Below are 12,911 nucleotides of genomic sequence, written 5' to 3'. Positions count from 1 at the left end.
TTCTTCTGTATTTTTTTTGCATTATCCTCATCCTGGAGTAGCTACTTTCAACAGCACAATATTACTAACATTAGGAATATACTCTCTGGAAATAATGCTGAAAAACTCCTTTTATCATTTTTACTACTGTAATTTTGTATAATCAGGTTGTCCCAGAAGCCCCTTTTAAAGTTTCCGGTTGATCCAAAAATTAAGGTAAGCTAAGAACTAATAGAAATTAGAAAGAGGGAATGTATTTCATCCCTGCACACATGCAGCGTTTACTAAAATGAACTAATGAGTAAAAGGGGAAGCAATCCCATTTTTACCTTTACCTTTTTCGCAAGTAGCGCCACCATAGCTGGGCAGACAAAGACACACAAAAGAGTTGATCTCATCGATGCAGGTTCCTCCGTTCTGACATGGATTCGACTGGCAGTCATCAATGTCTGCAGGGAGAGAGAGAACATGAGGAGGTGAGTGAGATTAGACAGAAACATAGACGTATAAACAGCACTTTCCAAATGGCTACTTTTCTAAACTACCTGCCACAGCTTGTTATTGAAAAAAAAACCCCTGAGAGATCAAACTTTTGCAGAAATTAGAGCTGTTTCTGAGAAAGTTATAATTAAAGCGAATTGATTGAACTTCATCAGCGAGCGGTTTGGGATGCACTGAAGCGCATGATGCTAATTGCAATGTGTTTGCAGGACGTGCCGCAGTTCTGCTGTCAAACTTGAGCCAAAAGAGAGAGGGAGAGTACGGTGGAAGCTATGAAGAGAGACAAAGCGGCATGGAGGAAAACAAAGAAAAACAGTTAAAATGAACTTCCAACTTCAGCAACAACACTGCTCCCACTCAAAAGTTATCTCGCTATAGCAGCTATGAAAACATGTATAATAATGCAATTTAAAATTTCTCAAAGTGACCAGAAACAAAATGCCGAAGCCATCGCTTAGATGTGATATTAAAACAAGTTTAGATGTTTGTGCACAGGCATATCCAAATTCACACATATTTCACAGAGGAGTTGCCCGGGTGAGAGTTCCCATTCTGTTGAAAAATGGTAGCTGTATTTCTCTGGCTGATCTGTGCCTGGGGGCAAAATCATTAAAACTGCAGCTGGTATCCCACAGTCCTCTGCCATCACAACAACTGAGTGAATCCCTGGAGCTTTGGCAAGAGGTCACAGGAGGGGAGGAAAGGTGAAGGGAGAGGAGGGAGGCAGCGGAAAGACAGAAGACTGAGGGAAGATGAGAGGATAAAGAAATACTGACAAACATGGAGAGGAGCAGAGTTAGGAAGGAGAGGTGATGAAAACAAGGATGGGTGGAGAAAGCCATTCGGAGAGGTGATACGATTCTGTGAGTCTGGGAAGTTGGCAAGTTTCAGGGTTGGATTACAGCGGCTTTGCAGGCAGACTCTGTTTGGGGCGGAAGAGTCTGTTTGGATAAAACAGCATGACAGCTTCATTGCTGGTGCCCCGCTTTGGGCTGGCTGATATCAAAAGCTGAATTTGATGCAGGAGGTAGAGACCCAGCCAGAGGAACCGGAATGAGATGCTTGGTTTAGTGTATCACTGGAAATCCGTGTATAACTGCCTCTGTCTGAGTCACGACAGGGTGGAAAAAGAAAGTACACGAAGAAACAAAATAACAAAGCAGAGATACGCAGAGAGTAAACACTTCCCACACCATTAAAATGAGCTTTAGGTCTGGCACAGATAATCTGACATTATAAGTGGGTGGCTGGTCCAAATTTTAAGGGGCAGTGAATGGAAAGGCTTTATCATTGTTTGGCTTTAAAGCAGCACATCGTTAATTTTTTTTTATCTTAAATGCTCAGGAACTTATCAAGAAGTTTGATATATAAAAGGTTATTATAAGTGCATATGAGGGCAAATTTCACTGAAATAAAAAAAACTGATGTCAACAGAGTTATCTTGGCTCAGCTCTTTTGCTTAAATTTCATTCAAATTGGAGGTTTGATCTTTTAAAAGAAACAAACAAACACACCAGTGTCACTGGATTATAGTTCCATATATGGGAAAGCGAAAACCAATGGGGGAGCTACACAAGTAAAAAAAGAAATCTATTCCGATCGATTCCTGGTGAAGTATTGCAAAGAGTTATCAGAGTTAGTTGTTATACAATTGATTTTACTGTGCCAGTAATCAAACTATACTATCATCGCTCATCTTCACCGTTTTTGGTTTGAATCTGTCTATGACTCTCACAATCTTTAGAAAGTGCAACACTAAACAGCTGGAGACTGCAGCAGGACTGTTAAATGCTTTATAAACTGCTAAACAGGATAGGGCGGATCAATACTAATAACCCAAATGGCATGTGAAGTACTGGACTAGCAATGCAACCTATGTAAGTTATTAGCTGTCAAATAACCTAATGTGAAATCAATAAAGTTAAAATTAACAGCAAGTACCCACAGCCACATATGCTTCAGAGAAATGATGATATACAATAAGATACTACAATGAAAGCCTCAAAGTATAATGATACAATATTACTGTATAGTCCTCTACTAAAAAAAAGTTTATTTATATCTGGCTTGCTTTTACTGCATTGGCAGTGTGTTTGGGATGGCTGCTGAAAAATAAAGCTGTTGAATTCATGGTGGATCAAAATCTGAAGAATGGCTTCTTGACAGCCACCCTTCCACTGAGACCATTTCTGATGAGGCTTCATTGAACACTAGCGCAATCAACTAAAGCACCAGATTTATATCGTCGGCCTGTGTCAGGTCTCAATTGGATTTTTTGGGGGCTTTCAAATACTGTTTATCTGTTGCAGATTTTTCTTTTTTTTAGGCTTGCCACATCTTTTTTCTTTTTTGTCCTCCAGTTTCCAAGTGTCCAGTTTCCTCTGATTTTTTAAGAACACACTGCACAGTGTACTGAGATATGGTAAATTTTTAAGCTATTAGCTCTTTGGGAATTATCTTACAATTTAACAGTATGTCTGTAAAAGTGTGTTCTCGCTGGCATTTGTTTGCCCCTGGACTAAAGTGAAAGACTGGACTGAAGATGAGTTAAAAAGTGATCAAAGTCCAGCTTGGAAAAGCCCAGAGAACTATTGTTCAAAACCACATTTAAAAAATTAACGCTGTCTCCTTAGAAGCCAAAAAATTAATAAATGAGGGGTGATTCAACACTTCAGCACATTATTGTAAATGTGAGTTAAACAGCCAAACAAAAAGTCAGCAGCTCTCTCTTTGCTTTCGCTGTATGAGATAGCAATACGCACAAGGCCTCAGCCATTGTGAACGGCACAGGGGTGATTAAGTTAGTGAAATCAGTCATAAAGTAGACAGGGCCAACTCTCAGTGTAACACTCAGAAAGTTGATTGTGTTCATCGAGATGAACACAATCAACACTGGCTCACTCATTTAAGTCACCTGGATGAGTGACAAATGTTTCTTCCAACGCTACATCCAGATGAACAGAATAAGCTTTCTTGGATTTCATTACCTGGATGATTGAGCATGCATCAAGATATTTCAGTGTAACAGAAATTCAAAAGCTGTACCATTTGCTGTATCATAAGAGAAAATACAGGCAAAATGAAAGAAATGTTACAGCAGTATCTCTGTGCCTTTTCCTTCATCACTACAATATAATGCCCAAAAGTAAAGGTTAGTAATACGCTACCAAGATTAGCAGGTGAAATTTAGCTTGTATCTAAATGAGAGATCAAGAGAAAAGAGTGAGACAGTTAAAAGTTAACCTATAAGATATAGTAGGGGCGATCGTGGCTCAAGAGTTGGGAGTTTGCCTTGTAATCGGAAGGTTGCTGGTTCGAGCCCTGGCTTGGACAGTCTCGGTCGTTGTGTCCTTGTGCCTACTGGTGGTGGTCAGAGGGCCCGGTGGCGCCAGTGTCCGGCAGCCTCGCCTCTGTCAGTGCACCACAGGGTGGCTGTGGCTACAATGTAGCTGCCATCACCAGTGTGTGAATGAAATACAGGCCATTTACCAGGCCATTTTACACATATGATCTCTAAATCAGCACTGAATATTTTGATACCTAGTCTGACTTTACCAGCTGGAGACTGGTATCATAAACATAAACACCGTATCATAAACACCGAAACATGGTTACACAGAACTGTTTAATTGAAAAACGTGAGTTTAAGTATCTTCAGTGTAGCTGAATGCAAACATAAAATGTATTTGCACAAAAAAATGATAATTTGAACCGATCTCTCAGAAACTCCAGAAAATGTCTCTCCTTCCACAGCCACACCGAGCCAATAGATGAGCAGGTTGCCAGCAGAGGCGGAGCCAGACATTTGAAACACCCGGGGCTTAGCCCTAAAGGGTAGTATGCATGTGGGATTTTTTTTTTCTTTGGGGGGGGGGGGGGGGGCTTAGAAATGACTGAAAGATTAATTGGCTCTGTTTTGAGTTTTGTTCAAAAAAGAATGACTTCATATAGGGAAAAATATATATCACACATGCAGGACACCTTAAACTAGTTTTTTAATTAAGCAGCGAGGCAGAACGAAGTCGGGGCTGTATCAAGACACGAGGACTAACCCCAATTCAACCAGACGCAGAACTGATCCAGAATTAAAACAGGACTGCAACAGTTCAAAATCAGCACTACTTAGGATTTAACCAAGACAGAACCAGAATCAGAACTAGATGATAGTAGCACTAAAAATCATCATAGACCTGCACTACACTTATTTTTTTAAATCTACCAAAGTCCACTATTTAGATTGAGAAAAGTTTATATAATTATTTAGCCTTGTTGTGCAAACAAGCCTGCATAACTTAATAAATATAGAATTTGAAAAATAACAAACCTAAAAAGAAACACTAGGTACGAGATACATGAGGACCTATGATACGGTGATACTTTTGCTAAACAACCATTTGACTAACATGTGTGTCTCACCTGCTCTTGTTCCACCTCTGTTCTGTCCTCATTCTCCATCTCCCTCTCTGTTCCTCTCTCTCTCTCTTTGTGCTGACAATCATCAAATAGACAGTTGAAACCAGATATTTACAAACTCTTCAGATCAAAACACAAACACTTTTTTAATTGTAACATCAAATCAGACTAAATGTTTATTTTTTTTAGATTGATAAATATAAAAACATATTTGTTAACTTTAAGAGTAAAGAGAGAAACTATCTGTATTTCTTAATTGCAAATGGCACCAAATTGTATTCAAAACTGAGCCACACTTATGGAGCTCCACAGTTCTTTTCCTGGTGTTTTGGTTGACATCTCTTGATGTTCCCATGTCACAGAAACAGGCTCTGTGTTTTGCCTTATATGCATCCATAGCTGTGCCACCAGTTTACTCACATGGACTCTACTAACCTATCAGAAGCTTCTGCAGCTCAGAATGGAATCGTCTGGAGTTTTCTTATTAATTAACAAACTTAGTGTACATGTACTCCTAAATTTGATGAAAGTGATAAAAAATAGACAGCTCTGTCTCTCTTTATTCTGACATTTAACTAATTCAAAATATATTTCAATATTTATCTAAAACAAACAGTTTACTCTAAATTGTTGTTGTACAGTAAAAATGTTTTATGTTTTCTCCCTAAAGTGTAAATATCTGGTTACAAATGTGAATATCCTGCTGTGTACTGAAATCTCTCTTGTTTTGCATAGAAATATACTGAACAACATACAAAGCATAATATATAAAATAACATTTACCTGAGTTTTCTCTTTGAAAGAACACTCTAATGTCCATTGTCAGAGGATTTTTACTTTTACTTTTATATAATAATCAGCTAAGAGTGTTTATATTTCTGTTTGTACTCAACTTGTACTCAACCAGCTGCACTTTTTAATTGCTGGCTCTCTGCTCTACAACGGAAACTGTTTGCCTTCATATTATCTGTCAAGCTACAGGAAATCGCCACCCAAGAAACGACCTTGTATGGGAACACAAAGCAGAGAACTGCTGCAGGGGGTGTGAGTCTCTCTTGAGCTCTCACCCGTGCACGTTAAAACTGCTCTAAGTGTCTGAGTGTCATTTCTTCACCTGAGTGTTTGATAACTGTTTACTTCTGACATCCATTCTTATATTTCAGTACATAACTGAAACCGATTTAGTCGGGGAGGGTAAGAACTGAAAATATGAAATAAACACACGTAAGCTAAGACTCTCTAAAAAAAATAGCATTTGTTCGGCTTTTCATTTCGCCATTTGTTGATTCACTTGAAGAGCAAGTAACGTAATATTGGTCAAGTGATCAGTTTGATATCAATCTTTCGTGATGCACCGTCATATTTACATTATTTGTACGGTACGAATGATTTTCTTTGGTACCTGGTCAAACTTAAGCTCTCCTTAGTATGGCTGGCTCTGTTTCTCCAACAGCGCACTGACAGGTAGCAGCTGCCCCGCCCCCTCGCTCAGTCGCTTAGTGCCTGAGCTCGGATCATACCAATATCAGGGGGGATTCACGCACAGTCGTAAATTCCCACAGTGTGCACTATGTGCTTCGAATATTATGTGTACTTTTTGTTTTATACAGTTGTCAGCCAGGCATCTAACTATGAAAAAATTACACTCCAAAAGACCCCGGGCTTCTGACAAAACAACCCGGGCTTAAGCCCAGTAAGCCACCCCCACGCTCCGCCCCTGGTTGCCAGTACAGCTGTTCAAAGAAAAAAAAAGAACCCTAATATGAGCCAGCATCTGGTCTCATTAAGCACTGCAGAAGAGAGCTAAGCCGAAGACTCAAGGCACCCCTTGGATTTTAGGAGCAACAGGGTCAATAAAGTACAGCTCTGTACATGAGCTATTAGTGGGGCCACAGTAGACGACAGATATTTTCTCAGTTGAGAGCCAAGAGCACAGGGGATATTAATAGCTTCATGTTGTCAGGTTCACAGAAATCTGAAGAAATTTAAGGACAAAATGCTTTTACTGTATATACACTCACTGGACGATTCATTAGGTACATCTTGCCAGTACCTGGTTGGTCCCCATTTTGCCTTCAGAACTGCCTTAATTCTTTTGGCATTCAACAAAATGCTGACTGTGGAGCTCATTTCAGTAGAGTGAACTAACAATCATTGACAAGCTTAGTGACATGGTGTGTTATCCTTAGAGGTGGCAAACGCATACACCTAAACAATAAAATTAGTCTAGTCAAAGGTTACAGTGGGACTCAGCAGGTGGGGAATACTAATATCTGTTTAGTGGCTCAGTGCACGGAAAAGAATAACATCTCACAGTTACTAATGTGAGCCTCAGTAGGCTTTTGTAGTGTACTGGCTGTGATCAGCTAACCTTCTGCTCTTTGTGGATTTATCCAACAAGATGTCATCAGATGTTTCAAAGCTAGTATCAAAGTCCGATGTCCACCCCCTACACTGACACTATACCCTTTATACTATCTTTATACTAGACCTATACAGTTGTTTATCCTTCACATAACTACCCAGAATTTTCATTCAAACATTTGAATAACACACAACTAGTATAGCTTTCTTTGTTTAGCAGGACGTTTCACAAAATGAAAAAAAACATAATTTATAAATACACAAATTCAATATGTGATTAAAATGACATGTAAGCTTTAAATCTGCAGTTTATCAGTGAGCAGTCTTTACCTTTAAATCTCACCACTCTTCTTCCTCTCTGTCTGTCTTCCTACATCTTTCTCCATCTCAGAGCGACGTTAGCTCTCATTCTCTTGTCTCCCTGTGAATCCAGCAGCTGGACCTTTAGCTAGCAGCAAACTGTGCGACAAACTCCAAACAAACAGTTTGTGTGTTTTCTGATGTTTGTTCAGCTGATAAAAACGTTGAATTTGAAATTAAATGCCACTTAAAAAAATGGCACTCGCTTCATGCTTTGTCCTCCTCAGTAGTGCTAGCTAGATGCTGAAGTAGCACGTACACAACATACGGCGGGCACCTGCACTCCCTCCGGCCAATTGGGTATAAAAGACATAAATTAACCTAAAGTAACAAGCCTGTTTTGAAAATGTAAAGAGTACAAAGTACAGATATTTCTTTAAAAATTTAGGGAGTACAATAAAAAGTTCTCAAAAAAATAAATACTCAAGTAAAGTACTTGAACTTCATTGTTTCCCACCTCTGGTTTTCCTGTTGGAAATGCGGGAAAATGAGTACACTGTGGTCATATGGGATGGACTTCCAGCAAATATATTCATATGCCACATTATTACACCACCAGCCTGAACTGTTGATGCACGGTAGGATGGATCTGTGTTTTTATGTTGCTTACACCAAATTCTTAACCATAAATCCTAAATGTTGCAACAAAGATCACCAGACCAGGCAATGTTTTTTCCAATTTTCTGTTGTCCAGTTTTGTTGAGCTGAATTATATCCTCAGGTTCTGGTCGCATCTGAGTGGTTCACAGTGTTGTCTTCTGCTTCTGCAGTCCATCTGCTTCAAGTGTTGATTTATGGTGCTGAGGCCAGCTACAAACAATCTGTCTATTTTCCTCTGACCTCTGTCACCAACAAGCCATTTTCAACCAGAGAACTGCTACTCACTGCATATTTTCTCTGCAAATGATAAACTATAGAGATGGCTAACCTCATTGAAATAAAAGCACTAAACTATGGTACTATCTAGGCAGTGAATTGGTATCTGTGTATTTGTCACAGATACTGACAATATCCTTGACTTTGGATAATCATCTATGAAATATGCATATAATATCCTGATATTTAATCCACTGATGATCTTTTCACAGATCTCTTTACATACTAACTTCACCTTTGATGTGTCCAGCTTTGAGACAATGCATCCCAGTGGAATACCAGCCTCTGAAATGCTCACAATAGTCCATATGGCACCAACAAAGCATGCCATGTTCAAAGTCACTCAAATCACCTTTCTTCCACACTCTGATGTTCAGTTTGAACTTCAGATTAATGCACTTAAAACACTGAGTTGCTGTCAAATGATTGGCTGATTAGAGATTCAAGTTAACAAGCAGCTGAATGGGTGCACCTAACAAAGTGTCTAACTGAATAAGCAGACAAACGTGATGTTCAAGTAAAGAAACATAATAATAAAGTGTTTGTAATCCACTGGTACAAGTCATTCAATATAGGTATTTTTCTGTATCACCCTGTTTAATTGTTTTATTATTTTTACAAAACCACCACTGTATATACAGTTTCCTCTGATGACATGTTCACAAAAATATATGCACTATTGACCAGAAAGAGTCAAGTATTAATTAAAAAGCTACACTTTTAGGGAATTAAATTGAAAGTGCAAGTGTCTCTGCAGTTCTAATGGGATTTATGGATATGGCAGTATTCTGATTAACCTCTTTTCTTTTTTGAGGGACACACACACCCCCAGACACACACAAAGGCAGAGCGAGAGGGAGAGAGAGAGCGCATATTCTGTATTAGCACTGGACCATCGCTGTACAATTACCAAGAGTGGATCTCAGTGAGACCAAATAAAAGAAGCAAAAGATTATGTAGGAAATGGGTTTCCTTTTCCTTTTTCACAGTAGAGAAAAGTGCACACACATGAATGAATTTTGGCCTAAAAATATGGAAGAAAGTACTTAAAAATATACATCTATTTCTTACTTCATGCCTGAGTATCTAGTCTTTAATGCAGTCCTAGCTCTTTTGTAAAAACGATAGACTGGATGGATTCACACTTGTGAATGATGACTAAAAAGGATAAGTAAATCCTCCTCTGTAGCTTCATACTTTGACCAACCTGTCTGCCCGTGAATATGAGCTTAACTCGGGTAATGCCGAGGTAATATTTGAAGCACTGTAAGAGAAACTACAAAATTCCACTATAAACATGAGTTAACAACCTGTGTAGTTTCTGAAGAGGTAATTTCATCTTCTTGTAACCAATTTAAAAGCCTTGGGGAAAAGCACACTAGTCTTTTGTCTAGATTTTTCTCAGACTTCTGTGACCTTGATGACACAGAGCTTTGGAGTAGCAGCTGAAGACCTAATAGAGCATGTATAGATGTAGGCTTCACTCAAATTTGCTGTCACTTTGGATTAAGCGAGTGTTTCTCAAGTGCAGAGCCACTGGAGGCATGGAAAACGAATTGACAAATATGAAGTGAAACTAAAGTAACATATATATCTATAGGGAAAATAACCAAGTAAGACTTTACACAGCCTTTTTTAAATAAAACAGTTATCAATCAAACATTTTGGGAAATCAGGCATTTGAGAAACACTACATTAAAAGCATAAAGAAAAAAAACACACCTAAAATGCATTTGCTATCACCTTGTCCACCGAGTAAGAGTAAAATATCCCACATACACCTATTAGTTATTAAAAAATGAGGGATCATTTGTAAAAATGTTAATGTGCTTCTTAAAAGTATAATAATAACTGTGTGGGTATCACAGGACTTCAGTAAAAACCCAAAGAATAAGTCCAACTAAAATGGTTTGCTAACTACATTTTCATTGGTATAAAAGTTTAATTACATAGTTCATTTTTTAAACTATATTGAGTAGGTGTTACTTTATCTTCCTACTTATTCAAAAGAAGGGCTGTATGAATGTGCAGTGGCTGCCCTTTACCTCCTAGTCCATTCACAGTGAATGAGAGCTGGAGGCTAGGTTTGCACTGTATACTTGTGGGAATTACCTACTTGCCCATCACTGGTTTCCAAGCTGCTTGTCTTGTCACAAAACAATGCTAAACCTTGTACCTGCAGCAGTCCGAACTATATACATCATTCAGCACAGTAAAGGTCAAACATTCAGGTTAACTTTTGATGCTAAATCTAAAGCTGCTGAAAAAATATAATATTACCATTGTGCTCTATATAGCCATGAAAACACTGTTCCTCTCCTTAAACAGTGAGATGAGGGCCAAAGTGCGGTAGGGCCTATCCACTCGATGTCCGCCCGGCTGACTTAATGAGAGGACCATCCAACTTAAGCAGGTGGCAGTGTGTGTGTGAGACTGGATTTGAGAATTTGTATGTGTGTCCACACTCTCTGGCTCATTCCCCAGCACAACCAAATCAGGCCTGGGCACTAGTACAGTCTCCAGGGAGTTGAGGAGAGCAGTGCTCCACTTATCTACTGGCAGAGAAATGGATGGAGGAATAAACAGGTGCCAGCCACTGTGGTAATTTCTGTGTGTCGCTTACAAACTCGTGACCCTACTAGCTTTTATTTGAGCCAGTATTTTAAATTGAATCGGCAGGAAGCAAATGAATGCAAAAACTTAATAAGTTACTGTGATGAAAAATATCAAATTAAGGTTTAACTACATCATTTGAATGGGGCTGTTTCTGATTGCAAGATGAAAATTTGACCTCCACTTGTTGTTTATCCTCATCTTCCTGTGTGTAGCTGAGGAGAGCTGGTGAGTTATGAGGATGGAGGAAGGGGAAATAGAGAGAGGAATATGGGGGAGGATAGTGAGAGAGCAGCCAGACAAACTGGGGGTGGTGTCACTTGACAGAATATCTGGAGGCTTACTGCAGGCATGTGTCAAAACCATAGTATGAATAATTGAAAAGGGACAGAGAAAGAAACAGAGAGATACAGAGAGAATAAGAGTGGGAGTCAACAGAAAATGGGTGGGAGAATAACATGGTCCAGCCTTTCCCCCATTTCCCTTTCTGGATTATCTCCCAGTTCAATAGATCAGATTAAATTCCTATTAGCTGCTTACTCATCCAGAGCATTGTGACGCTAAAGTTCAACTCCATCACCCGGTCGACCTATCTGACATGCTTGTGCTTCCAGAGGGTCTTTTTCTACTTTCAAGCAGAGAGAGTTACACTTTTAACACTCGCCCCAGCCTGCGTGTTTCTGAATATTGAGGCCAAATAAAAAGTATAAAGCTCTTTTTCTTTTTTTTATATAAACAAGACTTGAAAAACAATCATTATTTAATGGCTATGAATCGGGATAAAATAGGAAGAGTACAGCAAAGAGACAGTTCACTTAGGGGGCAATAAAGGCTTCGAGAAAGAAATCAATATTTCAGCAAAGGACTATGCATTAAAACATAGTATATTATTTTAGCGGTCTAGTAACTATGCTATAAAATATATACCACGGTTATAAGATTGGAACTATCCTTCTATTAAGCTCTTTAGTCTAACAGGAATAGAGCTATATCTAAACATCAATATTTGCTGAGGCCCATCAGCGAAAGACGAAGCCTTGAAATGTTGTTTAAAACTTTATACTTCTGGAGAATTGACAGATCAGAAAGAGGTGATTTTGTTTTTTAACCTGTTGATCTCTAATTTGGAACATAACCTTCTCTGGAGCAACTTAGGTCTACCATTAGTGTGCCAATGCACCACAGTAAGAAGTAATCCACCTGTGTTGTACAGGATTACCCTGAAGTTACCGGAATAACCCCAAATCCTGCTTCCTGGTACAGGACTTTGTGTTTAAAGACTGTTTGAAGATATAAAACCAATTTGGAAATAAATACTAGGTCTTATATTTATTGCATGAAATTAGCCCCATTTTTGTTCTTTGAATATTCCAAATTATTTTGTCTACATATATTTCCTCTTTTTTCATGAATTTAAAAAAAAAATAAAATTGAAAATTCAGTTACAGGTCCATTTCTCAGAACGTTCTAGTTGCAAGGAACATGATGTTACTTATAAAAGCATTTACTTGCACAGAGGAAGCCCTTTTCATTCCACAGATGAAAGACAGTGCTTGAAATCTGTATATTCTTATCTGTCCCCTCTCATTAAAATTAACTGAAGGGTGACTATGTCCTTTTTGGTCATCTTTTCTGATTTTTTTTTTGCAAATGTCCTGATCCCTATTTCAGACACTCATAAATATTCACCTACCACATCAAATGATAGCAAACGTCAAAAAGAAAAGCATTTAAGACTTTTTTTTTACTTTTTGTGGGCTTTGATATAAAAATAGTAACAATTCCCTCTGATCAACTGATTTTAA

At 38.6% G+C, this 12,911-nt stretch overlaps 1 protein-coding gene across 2 annotated transcripts in view; it reads right to left on the bottom strand.

Annotated features, from left to right (window-relative positions):
• ncanb (neurocan b) overlaps nucleotides 1–12,911 on the bottom strand; it is a 175,596-nt gene that overhangs the window by 38,550 nt on the left and 124,135 nt on the right. The window contains exon 11 of one of the 2 annotated variants that reach the window (XM_082523078.1): nucleotides 309–428. In XM_082523078.1, the coding sequence (XP_082379204.1) occupies nucleotides 309–428 (120 nt within the window). The remainder of the gene's footprint in view (nucleotides 1–308; nucleotides 429–12,911) is intronic. The other variant, XM_082523077.1, reaches the window with a different exon arrangement.

The sequence above is a fragment of the Aulonocara stuartgranti genome (genome assembly GCF_965226115.1).
Source record: "Aulonocara stuartgranti genome assembly, chromosome: 23".
Taxonomy (NCBI): Eukaryota; Metazoa; Chordata; class Actinopteri; order Cichliformes; family Cichlidae; genus Aulonocara; species Aulonocara stuartgranti.
Note: the sequence above shows the minus strand (reverse complement) of the source record. Positions and strands in the feature narration are given on the sequence as shown.